The sequence below is a fragment of the Oncorhynchus mykiss genome, chromosome 17, assembly GCF_013265735.2.
Source record: "Oncorhynchus mykiss isolate Arlee chromosome 17, USDA_OmykA_1.1, whole genome shotgun sequence".
Classification (NCBI taxonomy): Eukaryota; Metazoa; Chordata; class Actinopteri; order Salmoniformes; family Salmonidae; genus Oncorhynchus; species Oncorhynchus mykiss.
In genome coordinates this window covers 2,760,717-2,780,399 of record NC_048581.1, presented here as the reverse complement: position 1 = coordinate 2,780,399, position 19,683 = coordinate 2,760,717, and the positions used below count along the sequence as shown (strand labels likewise).

General features: G+C 40.8%; 1 protein-coding gene across 2 annotated transcripts in view; it reads left to right on the top strand.

Moving 5' to 3' along the window:
- The first annotated feature begins 6,952 nt into the window (after positions 1-6,952).
- The window catches only part of LOC110511979 (zinc finger protein 678), a 32,353-nt gene continuing 19,622 nt past the window's right edge, over positions 6,953-19,683 (top strand). The window contains exon 1 of one of the 2 annotated variants that reach the window (XM_036948595.1): positions 6,953-7,742. In XM_036948595.1, coding sequence (XP_036804490.1) covers positions 7,352-7,742 — 391 coding nt within the window. In that variant the 5' untranslated portion in view covers positions 6,953-7,351. The remainder of the gene's footprint in view (positions 7,743-19,683) is intronic. The other variant, XM_036948597.1, reaches the window with a different exon arrangement.

Sequence of the window (19,683 nt, the reverse complement as noted above, 5' to 3'; positions counted from 1 at the left end):
ATCTCTTCCAACAATGTCGAATTAAAGAGTTACTATTGATGTGATTTAAGAAAAAGTGTTGCGTTACACTTACCGCGTTGGTGACCCACTTGAATCAAAATGCAACACTTCAAAATGTAGCGATCTGTTTTCTACGAGTTGTCCTCTAACCAGTGATGTACTCATTATTCCCAGATTCCGTGTGGTTTTTGAGCTGTTAGTTTTAACAGGACGTGTTAGTTTTAACAGGACGTGCAACCTCATCTCTCTCCTCTCGGCACGATTGATTTCAACACGACATCGATGTGAGTGATGACAAATAAATGTTGCGTTCCTTTATTTTAGCGACCCGTATCAGTGAGTTATGGCCTCGTGTCAAAACAACAGCGTTTTTGGTGCTTGGGCAGTTAATAACATTTACAAGCAATATGGATCCTATTGTGTTTGTGTAGATAGCACATTTTATATTTAGGATTTCAATATATCACAAACTGTTTCTGCATATTGGTTATTGATTTGGAAACGTTAAAACTGTTTTGACGTTGGGGCTATCCCATCTAGCAACATGTCATTGGACAGAAGACTTTGCCCGGCGTCCAAAATACGTCTTTTTTGTTAAAAATACTTATTTTTCAGGTTGTTTCAACGACTTGAAAACAACTTGATTTAAATGTACGGTCTATGAACAATTTGGTTAACATCACTCCAGTATTTCTTGACAACACACATGTGCTAATTGTGTTTATTCCACTACGGAAGAAGCATGACTCAAATCACCTCATATTTCAAACATTCAGCCTGACAAAATATACATGTTTTATTATTCCATGCCTCACCATTAAGTGAAGTATTGCCAATAAATATTAACAAAGTAGTGGTACATTTGGTTTTGATATTTCATATTTACAATTCATGTAACATTTAGTAATAATTATTGTTTATGAAACAAACAGACTTTTGTTGTTGTTCAACTATATTGTTTACAAATATGGGGGGGGGGGGGGGGTATAATAAACTGGTATTATAAATACAGAGTTCTGGTCAGTATCAGAATGGGGGGGGGGGGGTGTATAATAAACTGGTATTATAAATACAGAGTTCTGGTCAGTATCAGAATGGGGGGGGGGGGGGGGGTGTATAATAAACTGGTATTATAAATACAGAGTTCTGGTCAGTATCAGAATGGGGGGGGGGGGGGTGTATAATAAACTGGTATTATAAATACAGAGTTCTGGTCAGTATCAGAATGGGGGGGGGGGGGGGGGGGGTATAATAAACTGGTATTATAAATACAGAGTTCTGGTCAGTATCAGAATGGGGGGGGGGGGGTATAATAAACTGGTATTATAAATACAGAGTTCTGGTCAGTATCAGAATGGGGGGGGGGGTGTGTATAATAAACTGGTATTATAAATACAGAGTTCTGGTCAGTATCAGAATGGGGGGGGGGGGTATAATAAACTGGTATTATAAATACAGAGTTCTGGTCAGTATCAGAATGGGGGGGGGGGGGGTGTATAATAAACTGGTATTATAAATACAGAGTTCTGGTCAGTATCAGAATGGGGGGGGGGGGGTATAATAAACTGGTATTATAAATACAGAGTTCTGGTCAGTATCAGAATGGGGGGGGGGGGGGTATAATAAACTGGTATTATAAATACAGAGTTCTGGTCAGTATCAGAATGGGGGGGGGGGTATAATAAACTGGTATTATAAATACAGAGTTCTGGTCAGTATCAGAATGGGGGGGGGGGGGGGTATAATAAACTGGTATTATAAATACAGAGTTCTGGTCAGTATCAGAATGGGGGGGGGGGGGGTATAATAAACTGGTATTATAAATACAGAGTTCTGGTCAGTATCAGAATGGGGGGGGGGGGGGGGTATAATAAACTGGTATTATAAATACAGAGTTCTGGTCAGTATCAGAATGGGGGGGGGGGGGGTATAATAAACTGGTATTATAAATACAGAGTTCTGGTCAGTATCAGAATGGGGGGGGGGGGTATAATAAACTGGTATTATAAATACAGAGTTCTGGTCAGTATCAGAATGGGGGGGAGGGGGGGGTATAATAAACTGGTATTATAAATACAGAGTTCTGGTCAGTATCAGAATGGGGGGGGGGGGGGGTGTATAATAAACTGGTATTATAAATACAGAGTTCTGGTCAGTATCAGAATGGGGGGGGGGGGTATAATAAACTGGTATTATAAATACAGAGTTCTGGTCAGTATCAGAATGAGGGGGGTGTATAATAAACTGGTATTATAAATACAGAGTTCTGGTCAGTATCAGAATGGGGGGGGGGGGGGGGGGTATAATGAACTGGTATTATAAATACAGAGTTCTGGTCAGTATCAGAATGAGGGGGGGGGGTGTATAATAAACTGGTATTATAAATACAGAGTTCTGGTCAGTATCAGAATGGGGGGGGGGGGGGGGTATAATGAACTGGTATTATAAATACAGAGTTCTGGTCAGTATCAGAATGGGGGGGGGGGGTGTATAATAAACTGGTATTATAAATACAGAGTTCTGGTCAGTATCAGAATGGGGGGGGGGGGGTATAATAAACTGGTATTATAAATACAGAGTTCTGGTCAGTATCAGAATGGGGGGGGGGGGTATAATAAACTGGTATTATAAATACAGAGTTCTGGTCAGTATCAGAATGGGGGGGGGGGGTGTAATAAACTGGTATTATAAATACAGAGTTCTGGTCAGTATCAGAATGGGGGGGGGGGTGTATAATAAACTGGTATTATAAATACAGAGTTCTGGTCAGTATCAGAATGTGGGGGGGGGTGTATAATAAACTGGTATTATAAATACAGAGTTCTGGTCAGTATCAGAATGGGGGGGGGAGGTATAATAAACTGGTATTATAAATACAGAGTTCTGGTCAGTATCAGAATGGGGGGGGTGTATAATAAACTGGTATTATAAATACAGAGTTCTGGTCAGTATCAGAATGGGGGGGGGGGGGTGTATAATAAACTGGTATTATAAATACAGAGTTCTGGTCAGTATCAGAATGGGGGGGGGGGGTATAATAAACTGGTATTATAAATACAGAGTTCTGGTCAGTATCAGAATGGGGGGGGGGGGGGTGTTATAATAAACTGGTATTATAAATACAGAGTTCTGGTCAGTATCAGAATGGGGGGGGTGTATAATAAACTGGTATTATAAATACAGAGTTCTGGTCAGTATCAGAATGGGGGGGGGTGTATAATAAATTGGTATTATAAATACAGAGGTCTGGTCAGTATCAGAATGGGGGGGGGGAGGGGGTATAATAAACTGGTATTATAAATACAGAGTTCTGGCCAGTATCAGAATGGGGGGGGGGGGGGGGGGGGGGTATAATGAACTGGTATTATAAATACAGAGTTCTGGTCAGTATCAGAATGGGGGGGGGGGGGGGTATAATAAACTGGTATTATAAATACAGAGTTCTGGTCAGTATCAGAATGGGGGGGGGTATAATAAACTGGTATTATAAATACCGAGTTCTGGTCAGTATCAGAATGGGGGGGGTGTATAATAAACTGGTATTATAAATACAGAGTTCTGGCCAGTATCAGAATGGGGGGGGGGTATAATAAACTGGTATTATAAATACAGAGTTCTGGTCAGTATCAGAATGGGGGGGGGGGGTGTATAATAAACTGGTATTATAAATACAGAGTTCTGGCCAGTATCAGAATGGGGGGGGGGGGGTATAATGAACTGGTATTATAAATACAGAGTTCTGGTCAGTATCAGAATGGGGGGGGGGGGTGTATAATAAACTGGTATTATAAATACAGAGTTCTGGTCAGTATCAGAATGGGGGGGGTGTATAATAAACTGGTATTATAAATACAGAGTTCTGGTCAGTATCAGAATGGGGGGGGGGGGTGTATAATAAACTGGTATTATAAATACAGAGTTCTGGTCAGTATCAGAATGGGGGGGGGGGGGGGGTGTATAATAAACTGGTATTATAAATACAGAGTTCTGGTCAGTATCAGAATGGGGGGGGGGGGGGGTATAATAAACTGGTATTATAAATACAGAGTTCTGGTCAGTATCAGAATGGGGGGGGGGGGGGTGTATAATAAACTGGTATTATAAATACAGAGTTCTGGTCAGTATCAGAATGGGGGGGGGGGGGGTGTATAATAGACTGGTATTATAAATACAGAGTTCTGGTCAGTATCAGAATGGGGGGGGGGGGGGGGGGTATAATGAACTGGTATTATAAATACAGAGTTCTGGTCAGTATCAGAATGGGGGGGGGGGGTGTGTAATAAACTGGTATTATAAATACAGAGTTCTGGTCAGTATCAGAATGGGGGGGGTGTATAATAAACTGGTATTATAAATACAGAGTTCTGGTCAGTATCAGAATGGGGGGCGGGGTGTATAATAAACTGGTATTATAAATACAGAGTTCTGGTCAGTATCAGAATGGGGGGGGGGGGGTATAATAAACTGGTATTATAAATACAGAGTTCTGGTCAGTATCAGAATGGGGGGGGGGTGTGTAATAAACTGGTATTATAAATACAGAGTTCTGGTCAGTATCAGAATGGGGGGGGGGGGGGTGTATAATAAACTGGTATTATAAATACAGAGTTCTGGTCAGTATCAGAATGGGGGGGGGGGGTGTATAATAAACTGGTATTATAAATACAGAGTTCTGGTCAGTATCAGAATGGGGGGGGAGGGGGTATAATAAACTGGTATTATAAATACAGAGTTCTGGTCAGTATCAAAATGGGGGGGGGGGGGTGTAATAAACTGGTATTATAAATACAGAGTTCTGGTCAGTATCAGAATGGGGGGGGTGTATAATAAACTGGTATTATAAATACAGAGTTCTGGTCAGTATCAGAATGGGGTGCGGGGTGTATAATAAACTGGTATTATAAATACAGAGTTCTGGTCAGTATCAGAATGGGGGGGGGGGGTATAATAAACTGGTATTATAAATACAGAGTTCTGGTCAGTATCAGAATGGGGGGGGGGTGTGTAATAAACTGGTATTATAAATACAGAGTTCTGGTCAGTATCAGAATGGGGGGGGGGGGGGTGTATAATAAACTGGTATTATAAATACAGAGTTCTGGTCAGTATCAGAATGGGGGGGGGGGTGTATAATAAACTGGTATTATAAATACAGAGTTCTGGTCAGTATCAGAATGGGGGGGGAGGGGGTATAATAAACTGGTATTATAAATACAGAGTTCTGGTCAGTATCAAAATGGGGGGGGGGGGTGTAATAAACTGGTATTATAAATACAGAGTTCTGGTCAGTATCAGAATGGGGGGGTATAATAAACTGGTATTATAAATACAGAGTTCTGGTCAGTATCAGAATGGGGGGGGGGGGGGGGGTATAATAAACTGGTATTATAAATACAGAGTTCTGGTCAGTATCAGAATGGGGGGGAGGGGGTATAATAAACTGGTACTATAAATACAGAGTTCTGGTCAGTATCAGAATGGGGGGGGTGTATAATAAACTGGTATTATAAATACAGAGTTCTGGTCAGTATCAGAAAGGGGGGGGGGGTGTAATAAACTGGTATTATAAATACAGAGTTCTGGGCAGTATCAGAATGGGGGGGTATAATAAACTGGTATTATAAATACAGAGTTCTGGTCAGTATCAGAATGGGGGGGGGGGGGGGGTATAATAAACTGGTATTATAAATACAGAGTTCTGGCCAGTATCAGAATGGGGGGGGGGGGGGTATAATAAACTGGTATTATAAATACAGAGTTCTGGTCAGTATCAGAATGGGGGGGGGGGGGGGTGTATAATAAACTGGTATTATAAATACAGAGTTCTGGTCAGTATCAGGATGGGGGGGGGGGGGTATAATAAACTGGTATTATAAATACAGAGTCCTGGTCAGTATCAGAATGGGGGGGGGGGTGTATAATAAACTGGTATTATAAATACAGAGTTCTGGTCAGTATCAGAATGGGGGGGGGGGGTGTATAATAAACTGGTATTATAAATACAGAGTTCTGGTCAGTATCAGGATGGGGGGGGGGGTATAATAAACTGGTATTATAAATACAGAGTTCTGGTCAGTATCAGAATGGGGTGGGGCGGGGGGGATAATAAACTGGTATTATAAATACAGAGTTCTGGTCAGTATCAGAATGGGGGGGGGGGGTATAATAAACTGGTATTATAAATACAGAGTTCTGGTCAGTATCAGAATGGGGGGGGGGGGTATAATAAACTGGTATTATAAATACAGAGTTCTGGTCAGTATCAGAATGGGGGGGGGGGGGGTGTATAATAAACTGGTATTATAAATACAGAGTTCTGGTCAGTATCAGAATGGGGGGGGGGGGGGGTATAATAAACTGGTATTATAAATACAGAGTTCTGGTCAGTATCAGAATGGGGGGGGGGGGTATAATAAACTGGTATTATAAATACAGAGTTCTGGTCAGTATCAGAATGGGGGGGGGGGGGGGGGGTATAATAAACTGGTATTATAAATACAGAGTTCTGGTCAGTATCAGAATGGGGGGGGGGGGGGTGTATAATAAACTGGTATTATAAATACAGAGTTCTGGTCAGTATCAGAATGGGGGGGGTGTATAATAAACTGGTATTATAAATACAGAGTTCTGGTCAGTATCAGAATGAGGGGGGGGAGCTGGAGATACAGTTAGGTTTGTACAGTGTGATGATATACCAGGGCCTGGAGCTGCAGTTAGGATTGTTTTGCACTATCATCTCACTCATTTCAAATCAGCACCAATCAATCAAACACACACGCTTTTCCTTTGTACGTCTAAATACAATAATATTATTTCATGAAAAAACATGACATAATTTTTTTATCGAAATAAAATAAAACTTCTCTCAATTGCGTTTCTCACTCCAGTCAGCAGATGGCGATGTGCGTCTTTCAGGCGACTCTGCCGGAGGCTGACGTATAATCTAGTGGACAGAGCGCGTCATCAACATGAACGGTTCAGCCACCTCGGGAGCTTACTAGCCAACAGGGCCGAAATATTGGAGCTCTTTAGAAGCTTTCTGGCGTATATATAAGCCACTGTTGTTTTAAAACACACATTTTTTGTTGTTGTCATCAAGCTGTTATTACATTTAATATAATATTTAACGTTGTTAGATTCTCTAGCTAGCTGGTTAACTTAGCAGTAGGACTAGGCTAACGCTAACTAGCTAGCTTGCTAACATCATCGACCATAAAGTCACAAAGCTACTCTCCCCCAGTTGCTAAATAAGAGGTCTGCTAGACGGAGAAAGAGGGTTTCGAGGAGGAAGAGGAGGCTGTTACAGTGAAAGGAGAAGAGGAAGACGCTTTCAGAGTGAAAGAGGAGGAGGATGTTGACTACCGTGAAAGAAGAGGAGGAGAAGGAAGAGAAAGAGGAGGCTGCAGTTTTTGGAATAAAGCAGGGGGAGAAGACTGTCACAGTGAAAGAAGAGGAAGACGTTTTTGGAGAGAAGGAGGAAGAGGAGGGGGAGATGACTTTTACAGTGAAAGAAGAGGAAGACGTTTTTGGAGAGAAGGAGGAAGAGGAGAGGGAGATGACTGTTACAGTGAAAGAAGAGGAAGACGTTTTTGGAGAGAAGGAGGAAGAGGAGGGGGAGATGACTGTTACAGTGAAAGAAGAGGAAGACGTTTTTGGAGGGAAGGAAGAGGGGGAGATTACTGTCACATTGGAGGACGAAGAAGAACAGAAGACTGGAGATCTGATTAACACCAGTAATTACAGTGAGTACTATCTTATAAAACAGGGACATTGATCTGATTAACACCAGTAAATACAGTGAGTACTATCTTATAAAACAGGGACATTGATCTGATTAACACCAGGGACACAAACTCTGAAGTTGTTGAACTAACGTGTGATTTTAAAAGGATATTACACTCTTGGATATGTTGTTCTGTACTGTCGGAATTGGAAAAAGCTACAAAAGAGTCAACAAAACGTTAATGGATAAGATGCTTTTATTTATTTTTAAACCGTCTCTGAATATCTCTGTAGTGCTTTTGCTCTGTCTCTGTACTCGACATCCCATGAGAGAAAAGTTATTATTTAAAAAAACATAATTAATTAACATGATTAAATATCAAATCGGGTTAGTGTTAGGTCCGTCGTCGTTCAGTTATAAGACTGATCTGATTTTAAATATCTATGATACCATATCATATTACAGCCAACTCATGTCTGATTTCAAATGATGAAGAGGACAGAATCGAGACGAGGAAGGATCATTGTGATCTGGAACGTTCTGTTAGTTAATGTTCTAACACACTAAGGGCTGTTCTTAAGGACGATGTGATCTGGAACGTTCTGTTAGTTAATGTTCTAAGGGCTGTTCTTAAGGATGACGTGGAGAGGAGTGATCTGGAACGTTCTGTTAGTTAATGTTCTAAGGGCTGTTCTTAAGGATGACGTGGAGAGGAGTGATCTGGAATGTTCTGTTAATGAACACGGGTTTGACTGTCTTCTTTCTTTATAAAACAGTTATATATATATACTGCTAAAAAAATAAAGGGAACACTTAAACAACACAATGTAACTCCAAGTCAATCACACTTCTGTGAAATCAAACTGTCCACTTAGGAAGCAACACTGATTGACAATAAATTTCACATGCTGTTGTGCAAATGGAATAGACAACAGATGGAAATTATAGGTAATTAGCAAGACACCCCCAATAAAGGAGTGGTTCTGCAGGTGGTGACCAGACCACTTCTCAGTTCCTATGCTTCCTGGCTGATGTTTTGGTCACTTTTGAATGCTGGCGGTGCTTTCACTCTAGTGGTAGCATGAGACGGAGTCTACAACCCACAAAAGTGGCTCAGGTAATGCAGCTCATCCAGGATGGCACATCAATGCGAGCTGTGGCAAGAAGGTTTGCTGTGTCTGTCAGCGTAGTGTCCAGAGCATGGAGGCGCTACCAGGAGACAGGCCAGTACATCAGGAGACGTGGAGGAGGCCGTAGGAGGGCAACAACCCAGCAGTAGGACTGCTACCTCCGCCTTTGTGCAAGGAGGAGCACTGCCAGAGCCCTGCAAAATGACCTCCAGCAGGCCACAAATGTGCATGTCAGAAACAGACTCCATGAGTGTGGAATGAGAGCCCGATGTCCACAGGTGGGGGTTGTGCTTACAGCCCAACACCGTGCAGGACGTTTGGCATTTGCCAGAGAATACCAAGATTGGCAAATTCGCCACTGGCGCCCTGTCCTCTTCACAGATGAAAGCAGGTTCACACTGAGCACGTGACAGAGTCTGGAGACGCCGTGGAGAACGTTCTGCTGCCTGCAACATCCTCCAGCATGACCGGTTTGGCGGTGGGTCAGTCATGGTGTGGGGTGGCATTTCTTTGGGGGGCCGCACAGCCCTCCATGTGCTCGCCAGAGGTAGCCTGACTGCCATTAGGTACCGAGATGAGATCCTCAGACCCCTTGTGAGACCATATGCTGGTGCGGTTGGCCCTGGGTTCCTCCTAATGCAAGACAACGCTAGACCTCATGTGGCTGGAGTGTGTCAGCAGTTCCTGCAAGAGGAAGGCATTGATGCTATGGACTGGCCTGCCCGTTCCCCAGACCTGAATCCAATTGAGCACATCTGGGACATCATGTCTCGCTCCATCCGCCAACTCCTGGACAGTCTGTGGTGCAACGTGGTGGATGGAGCGAGACATGATGGTTAGCATGCTTTGGTCCAGGTCTGGGAGGAGATCCCTCAGGAGACCATCCGCCACCTCATCAGGAGCCCAGGCGTTGTAGGGAGTGGACGGAACGCTTCTTTCATCAGCAGCAACAGTTAGTCAGACACCTCGGTAGCTTGCTAGACAAAATAGACGAACCAATAAAGCTCTTTAGACGATATTAGGTGTATTAGAACGCTTCTTTCAACAGCAGCAACATTTAGTCATACAGGCACGCGGAGGCCACACACACTACTGAGCCTCATTTTGACTTGTTTTAAGGACATTACATCAAAGCTGGATCAGCCTGTAGTGTGGTTTTCCACTTTAATTTTGAGTGTGACTCCAAATCCAGACCTCCATGGGTTGATAAATTTGATTTCCATTGATCATTTTAGTGTGATTTTGTTGTCAGCACATTCAACTATGTAAAGAAAAAAGTATTTAATAAGAATATTTAATTCATTCAGATCTAGGATGTGTTATTTTAGTGTTCCCTTTATTTTTTTTGAGCAGTGTATATATATATATTTTTTTTTAAAAGATGAACAACATATTTCCATTAACTTTATTGAGTAAATGCATTTTATTTATCCTTCTATGACCGGTGTAGATTGCGTTGCGTTTTGATCGCGGCCAACAGATGGACAAGGGGACGTTGCTTCCAGAGGCAGTTGGAACCCGGTCGTGAAATTTGCTGCTGTGCACTTTAGGACACGCAGCCAGATTCCCTTACTAGAGACACACATTATATATATATATATTATAACACCCAGCCAGATTCCTCCTCTTAGAGACACACATTATATATATATATATATTATAACACCCAGACAGATTCCTCCTCCTAGAGACACACATTATATATATATATATATATATTATAACACCCAGACAGATTCCCTTCCTAGAGACACACATTATATATATATATATATATATATATATATATATATATATATATATATATATATATATATATATATATATTATAACACCCAGACAGATTCCCTTCCTAGAGACACACATTGTATATATATATATATTATAACACCCAGACAGATTCCCTTCCTAGAGACACACAGGATATATGCAGTACCAGTCAAAAGTTTGGACACACCTACTCATTCAAGGGTTTTTCTTTATTTTTACTATTTTCTACATTGTAGAATAATAGTGAAGACATCAAAACTATGAAATAACATACATGGAATCAAGTAGTAACCAAAAAAGTGTTAAACAATTACAAATATATGTTAGATTTTTCAAAGTAGCCACCTGTTGCCTTGATGACATCTTTGCACACTCTTGGCATTCTCTCCACCAGCTTCATAAAACTATGAAATAACATACATGGAATCATGTAGTAACCAAAAAAGTGGTAAACAAATCTAAATATATTTTAGATTCTTATTTTCAAAACAGGGTCGGAAACTTTCCGGTAAATGTTCCATTGGAAGTTGAGCCCGGGAATTTGACTTAAATTCATCAAAAAAGTTAGCTTATAACGGTGGACCTTTTTTGTGGGATACACATAAGGTAATTCTAGGTCTTGTGGCATATTTTGCTAAAACTATCCCCAATTTCAATGGAATTGCAACCCTCTGCATGCACAGTGCATTCTTCCATCACATTTTCAGCTGATTCTCAAGATATTGCACACTAATGAGATGCTATTGAGCCCACACTACTACACTGTCTGAGCCAAGGACTACATGCTTTCTGGTAAGTTTTGATTACAATACTGGGTGGGGTGAATATATTCTGACGACGACCGCCGAGCACCACCCGAACAGGCAGGAGAGCCAACTTCGGCGGAAGTCGTGACACACTGCAGCCAATGTAGAAGGACAAACGGTGTACATTTGCAAATACTCTGCCAAATCGTATGTAAAGAATGCAACAAAGATGCAGAATCATCTGGACAAGTGCATAAAGTTCCCTCAGCGCTCACAACAAGCAACCTCTGACAAAAGTCCCTCTACTTCTATTCGAGGTGAAAATGAAGAATCAGACACCTTATCGATAGTCAACAGCTCATGGTCCTCCTGGAATCAGAAGTATTTTTGACTCAATGGAGGAACATATTCAGAGAAATGCTGATGAATGTCCTGCTCGAGCTGTGTATGCAACTGGTTCACCTCTGATGCTCACAGGCAATGTGTATTGGATGATATTTTTGAATGTTCTTCGCCCAGCATACACCCCTCCAACCAGACATGCTTTATCTACTCATTTGCTGAATGTAGAGTTCAACAGAGTTCAAGTGAAGGTCAAGCAAGCACAGACACAAGGGACAACAGACACACCGGTCTCTACATTGCAGATGAGCTGAAGGCAGTCATCAATGACCTTGGACCACAGAAGGTATTTTACACTGGCGACAGACAATGCTGCGAACGTGGAGGAGTCCAACCCTCACATCACACCCATTGGCTGCGCTGCTCATGGCATTGAATATGCTCCTCAATGACATCATGGCACTGAAAACAAGGGATACACTCTACAAGAGAGCCAAGGAAATGGTTAGGCATGTGAAGGGTCATCAAGTTATAGCAGCAATCTACCTCACCAAGCAAAGTGAGAAGAATAAGAGCACCACATTGAAGCTGCCCAGCAACATCCGTTGGGGTGGTGTTGTCATCATGTTTGACAGTCTCCTGGAGGGGAAGGAGTCTCTCCAAGAAATGGCCATATCACAGTCTGCCGATATGGACAACCCCATCAAGAGGATGTTCCTGGGTGATGCATTTTGGGAGAGAGAGGTAAGCAGCCTGAAACCTATAGCAGTAGCCATTGCACGGATTGAGGGAGACAATGCCATCCTGTCTGATGTTCAGACTCTGCTTGCAGATGTAAGAGAATAAATCCGTACTGCCCTGCCCACTTCACTGTTGCTCCAAGCAGAGGAAACTGCAGTTCTGAAATACATCAAAAAGCGTGAAGACTTCTGCCTGAAGCCCAAACACGCCGCAGCGTACATGTTGGACCCCAAGTATGCTGGCAAGAGCATCCTGTCTGGTGCAGAGATCAACAATGCCTATGGTGTCATCACTACTGTGTCTCACCACCTTGGCCTGGATGAGGGAAAGGTTCTTGGCAGTCTGGCGAAGTTCACTTCCAAGGAAGGGCTTTGGGATGGAGATGCAATATGGCAGTTGTGCCAACATATCTCATCAGCCACCTTTGTGGATCTGAGGCTCTTTCCCCTGTTGCCTCCATCATCCTCCAAATCCCACCAACATCAGCCCCCACAGAGTGCAACTGGTCCTTGTTTGGGAACACACACACCAAACCATGCAACAGGCTGACCAATACAATGGTTGAAAAATGTGTGGCCATCCGGGCAAATTTGAGGCTTTTTGAGCCTGACAACGAGCCATCCTCAACAAGGTTGGAAAGTGACAGTGAAGATGAGGCCTTCAGAGTCTGATGTTCAGTAGGTGGACATTGAGGAGGTCCAGGGAGAAGACATGGAAGCCTGAGAGTCTGATGTTCAGTAGGTGGACATTGAGGAGGTCCAGGGAGAAGACATGGAAGCCTGAGAGGAAAACAACCAAAGCTTTAGTTTCTAGACTATCATTTTACAGATGTATGATGAAAACATTTTTGGGAGATGCGATGGATCATTGGGGATCATTCCTTTGTTGTTCAGTGAAATCATTCCATGTGAAGAGTCAACTCATTTAATTAAAGTTTAATTCAGTACTAAATTGTTTTTTTATTTTTATTTATATTGGAAGGATTTAATAATTTGTAATTATGTCTACTTATGATAAGGTATAACATAATATATAATATAACATGGTAAATATATCTAATGCAAAAAACATCTACATTTAAATGGTACAGCGCCTTGCAAAAGTATTCATCCCCCTTGGCGTTTTTCCTATTTTGTTGCATTACAACCTGTAATTTAAATAGATTTTTATTTGGATTTCATGTAATGGACATAAACACAAAATAGTCCAAATTGGCGAAGTGAAATTTAAAAAATAACATGTTTTGAAATTAAATACATTTTTAAAAATACAGAAAAGTAGTGCATGCATATGTTATTCACCCCCAAAGTGACACCATGAAGACCAAGGAGCTCTCCAAACAGGTCAGGGACAAAGTTGTGGATAGGAACAGAATAAGGTTGGTTTATAAAAAATATACAAAACTTTGAACATCCCACGGAGCACCATTAAATCCATTGTTGTAAAAAGAAAAGAGTATGGCACCACAACAAACCTGCCAAGAGAGGGCCGCTCACCAAAACTCACAGACCAGGCAAGGAGGGCATTAATCAGAGAGGCAACAAAGAGACCAAAGATAATCCTGAAGGATCTGCAAAGCTCCACAGCGGAGACTGGAGTATCTGTCCATAGGACCACTTTAAGCCGTACACTCCACAGAGCTGGGCTTTACGGAAGAGTGGCCAGAAAAAAGCCATTTCTTAAAGAAGAAAATAAGCAAACACTTTTGGAGTTCACCAAAAGGCATGTGGGAGACTCCCCAAACATATGGAAGAAGGTACTCTGGTCAGATGAGACTAAAATTGTGCTTTTTGGCCATCAAGGAAAACGCTATGTCTGGCGCAAACCCAACACCTCTCATCACCCCAAGAACACCATCCCCACAGTGAAGCATGGTGGAGGCATCATCATGCTGATGTTTTTTATCAGCAGGGTCTGGGAAACTGGTCAGGATTGAAGGAATGATGGATGGCGCTAAATACAGGGTAATTCTTGGGGGAAACCTGTTTCAGTCTTCCAGATATTTGAGACTGGGACGGAGGTTCACCTTCCAGCAGGACAATGACCCTAAGCATACTGCTAAAGCAACACTTGAGTGGTTTAAGGGGAAACATTTACATATCTTGGAATGGCCTAGTCAAAGCCCAGACCTCAATCCAATTGACAATCTGTGGTATGACTTAAAGATTGCTGTACACCTTCTGAACCCATCCAACTTGAAGGTGCTGGAGCAGTTTTGCCTTGAAGAATGGGAAAAAAATCCCAGTGGCTAGATGTGCCAAGCTTATAGAGACATACCCCAAGAGACTTGCAGCTGTAATTGCTGCAAAAGCTGGCTCTACAAAGTATTGACTTTTTTTGGGGGGGGGGGGGGTGAATAGTTATGCACACTCAAGTTTAGTTTTTTGTGTTATTTCTTGTTTGTTTCACAATAAAAAATATTTTGCATCTTCAAAGTGGTAGGGGTGTTGTGTAACTCAAATGATACAAACCCCCCCAAAAAATCAATTTTAATGTCAGGTTGTAAGGCAACAAAATAGGAAAAATGCCAAGGGTGTGAATACTTTCGCAGAGCCACTGTAACGGTTGTCTTCGTCGTCTCACGACGAGTATGAAATATCGGACCAATGTGGTATGTGTTCATGATGTTTTATTACTGAACACTGAAATACAAAATAACAATGTGAAAAACCAAAACAGTCCTGTAAGGTGCAGAAAACACTAAACAGAAAATAATCACCCACAAACACAGGTGGTAACAGGCTACCTAAGTATGATTCTCAATCAGAGACAACGAACGACACCTGCCTCTGATTGAGAACCATACTAGGCCAAACACGGAGAAAATATAACATAGAAAAAAGAACATAGACAACCCAACTCACGCCCTGACCAACCTAACACAAAGACATAAAACAGAACATAGACAACCCACCCCAACTCACGCCCTGACCAACCTAACACAAAGACATAAAACAGAACATAGACAACCCAACTCACGCCCTGACCAACCTAACACAAAGACATAACAAAGAACATAGACAACCCACCCCAACTCACGCCCTGACCAACCTAACACAAAGACATAAAACAGAACATAGACAACCCACCCCAACTCACGCCCTGACCAACCTAACACAAAGACATAAAACAGAACATAGACAACCCACCCCAACTCACGCCCTGACCAACCTAACACAAAGACATAACAAAGAACATAGACAACCCAACTCACGCCCTGACCAACCTAACACAAAGACATAACAAAGAACATAGACAACCCAACTCACGCCCTGACCAACCTAACACAAAGACATAAAACAGAACATAGACAACCCAACTCACGCCCTGACCAACCTAACACAAAGACATAAAACAGAACATAGACAACCCAACTCACGCCCTGACCAACCAACACAAAGACATAAAACAGAACATAGACAACCCAACTCACGCCCTGACCAACCTAACACAAAGACCTAAAACAGAACATAGACAACCCAACTCACACCCAGACCAACCTAACACAAAGACATAAAACAGAACATAGACAACCCAACTCACACCCAGACCAACCTAACACAAAGACATAAAACAGAACATAGACAACCCAACTCACGCCCTGACCAACCCAACACAAAGACATAAAACAGAACATAGACAACCCAACTCACGCCCTGACCAACCTAACACAAAGACATAAAACAGAACATAGACAACCCAACTCACGCCCTGACCAACCTAACACAAAGACATAAAAAAGAGGTCAGAACGTGACAGCCACTGTATTAATATACATTTGCATATATTCCCGTTAATTCCCATATATTCGGAAAGTTTCCACCTCTGAATATTCCCCAAAATGTGCAACCCTAGGTATGTGTCTTTCCATATCATGTCCAATCAATTGAAATGATCACAGGTGGACTCCAATCAAGTTGTAGAAACTTCTCAAGGATGATCAATGGAAACAGACTGCATCTGAGATCAATTTCGAAGTATCATCGCAAAGGGTCTGAATAATTATGTAAATAAGGTATTTCTGCTTTTTTTTTGTAATACATTTGCAAAAATGTTTTTAAAAAAAAAACGTTTTTGCTTTGTCATTTTGGGGTTTTGCGTTTAGATTGCTAAGGATTTTTATTTATTAAATCAATTTTAGAATAAGGCTGTAACGTAACAATGTGAATGGGTCTGAATACTTTCCGAAGGCACTGTATATCGAGGCTCTTCAATGTGTCGAAAGCATTCCACAGGGTTGCTGCCCCATGAATGCTTCCCACAGCTGTGTCAATTTGTCTGGATGTCCTTTTGGTGGTGGACCATTCTTGATAAACACAGGAAACTGTTGAGTTTTAAAAAACCCTGCAGCGTTGCAGTTCTTGACACGAGCCGGTGTGCTTTTCACCTACTTCCGTACCCCGTTCAAAGACACTGAAGTATTGTGTCTTGCCCATTCACCCTCTAAATGGCACACACACACACAATCCATGTCTCTGTTGTCTCAAGGCTTAAAAATCCTTCTTTAACCTGTCTCCTCCCCTTCATCTACACTGATGATATTGATGGTAAAACAGGTTGTAATTGATATAAAACAGGCTGTAATTGATATTGGTGGTAGAACAGGTTGTAATTGATATAAAACAGGCTGTAATTGATATTGGTGGTAGAACAGGTTGTAATTGATATTGGTGGTAGAACAGGTTGTAATTGATATAAAACAGGCTGTAATTGATATTGGTGGTAGAACAGGTTGTAATTGATATAAAACAGGCTGTAATTGATATTGATATAAAACAGGTTGTAATTGATATTGGTGGTAGAACAGGTTGTAATTGATATAAAACAGGCTGTAATTGATATAAAACAGGCTGTAATTGATATTGGTGGTAGAACAGGTTGTAATTGATATTGGTGGTAGAACAGGTTGTAATTGATATTGGTGGTAGAGCAGGTTGTAATTGATATTGGTGGTAGAACAGGTTGTAATTGATATTGGTGGTAGAACAGGTTGTAATTGATATTGGTGGTAGAACAGGTTGTAATTGATATTGGTGGTAGAGCAGGTTGTAATTGATATTGGTGGTAGAACAGGTTGTAATTGATATTAGTGGTAGAACAGGTTGTAATTGATATTGGTGGTAGAGCAGGTTGTAATTGATATTGGTGGTAGAACAGGTTATAATTGATATTGGTGGTAGAACAGGTTATAATTGATATTGGTGGTAGAACAGGTTGTAATTGATATTGGTGGTAGAGCAGGTTGTAATTGATATTGGTGGTAGAACAGGTTGTAATTGATATAAAACAGGTTGTAATTGATATAAAACAGGTTGTAATTGATATAAAACAGGTTGTAATTGATATTGGTGGTAGAACAGGTTGTAATTGATATTGGTGGTAGAGCAGGTTGTAATTGATATTGGTGGTAGAACAGGTTGTAATTGATATTGGTGGTAGAACAGGTTGTAATTGATATTGGTGGTAGAACAGGTTGTAATTGATATTGGTGGTAGAACAGGTTGTAATTGATATTGGTGGTAGAACAGGTTGTAATTGATATTGGTGGTAGAACAGGTTGTAATTGATATTAGTGGTAGAACAGGTTGTAATTGATATTGGTGGTAGAACAGGTTGTAATTGATATTGGTGGTAGAACAGGTTGTAATTGATATTGGTGGTAGAACAGGTTGTAATTGATATTAGTGGTAGAACAGGTTGTAATTGATATTGGTGGTAGAACAGGTTGTAATTGATATTGGTGGTAGAACAGGTTGTAATTGATATTGGTGGTAGAACAGGTTGTAATTGATATAAAACAGGCTGTAATTGATATAAAACAGGTTGTAATTGATATAAAACAGGTTGTAATTGATATAAAACAGGCTGTAATTGATATAAAACAGGTTGTAATTGATATAAAACAGGCTGTAATTGATATAAAACAGGTTGTAATTGATATAAAACAGGCTGTAATTGATATAAAACAGGCTGTAATTGATATAAAACAGGTTGTAATTGATATTGGTGGTAGAACAGGTTGTAATTGATATTGGTGGTAGAGCAGGTTGTAATTGATATTGGCGGTAGAACAGGTTGTAATTGATATTGGTGGTAGAACAGGTTGTAATTGATATTGGTGGTAGAACAGGTTGTAATTGATATTGGTGGTAGAACAGGTTGTAATTGATATTGGTGGTAGAACAGGTTGTAATTGATATTAGTGGTAGAACAGGTTGTAATTGATATTGGTGGTAGAACAGGTTGTAATTGATATTGGTGGTAGAGCAGGTTGTAATTGATATTGGTGGTAGAACAGGTTGTAATTGATATAAAACAGGCTGTAATTGATATAAAACAGGTTGTAATTGATATTGGTGGTAGAACAGGTTGTAATTGATATTGGTGGTAGAACAGGTTGTAATTGATATTAGTGGTAGAACAGGTTGTAATTGATATTGGTGGTAGAACAGGTTGTAATTGATATTGGTGGTAGAGCAGGTTGTAATTGATGTTGGTGGTAGAGCAGGTTGTAATTGATATTGGTGGTAGAGCAGGTTGTAATTGATATTGGTGGTAGAGCAGGTTGTAATTGATATTGGTGGTAGAACAGGTTGTAATTGATGTTGGTGGTAGAACAGGTTGTAATTGATATTGGTGGTAGAACAGGTTGTAATTGATATAAAACAGGCTGTAATTGATATAAAACAGGTTGTAATTGATATAAAACAGGTTGTAATTGATATAAAACAGGCTGTAATTGATATAAAACAGGTTGTAATTGATATTGGTGGTAGAACAGGTTGTAATTGATATTGGTGGTAGAGCAGGTTGTAATTGATGTTGGTGGTAGAACAGGTTGTAATTGATATAAAACAGGTTGTAATTGATATTGATATAAAACAGGTTGTAATTGATATTGGTGGTAGAACAGGTTGTAATTGATATTGGTGGTAGAACAGGTTGTAATTGATATAAAACAGGTTGTAATTGATATTGGTGGTAGAACAGGTTGTAATTGATATTGGTGGTAGAACAGGCTGTAATTGATATTGGTGGTAGAACAGGTTGTAATTGATATTGGTGGTAGAACAGGTTGTAATTGATATTGGTGGTAGAACAGGTTGTAATTGATATTGGTGGTAGAACAGGTTGTAATTGATATTGATAGTAAAACAGGTTGTAATTGATATTGGTGGTAGAACAGGCTGTAATTGATATTGGTGGTAGAACAGGTTGTAATTGATATTGG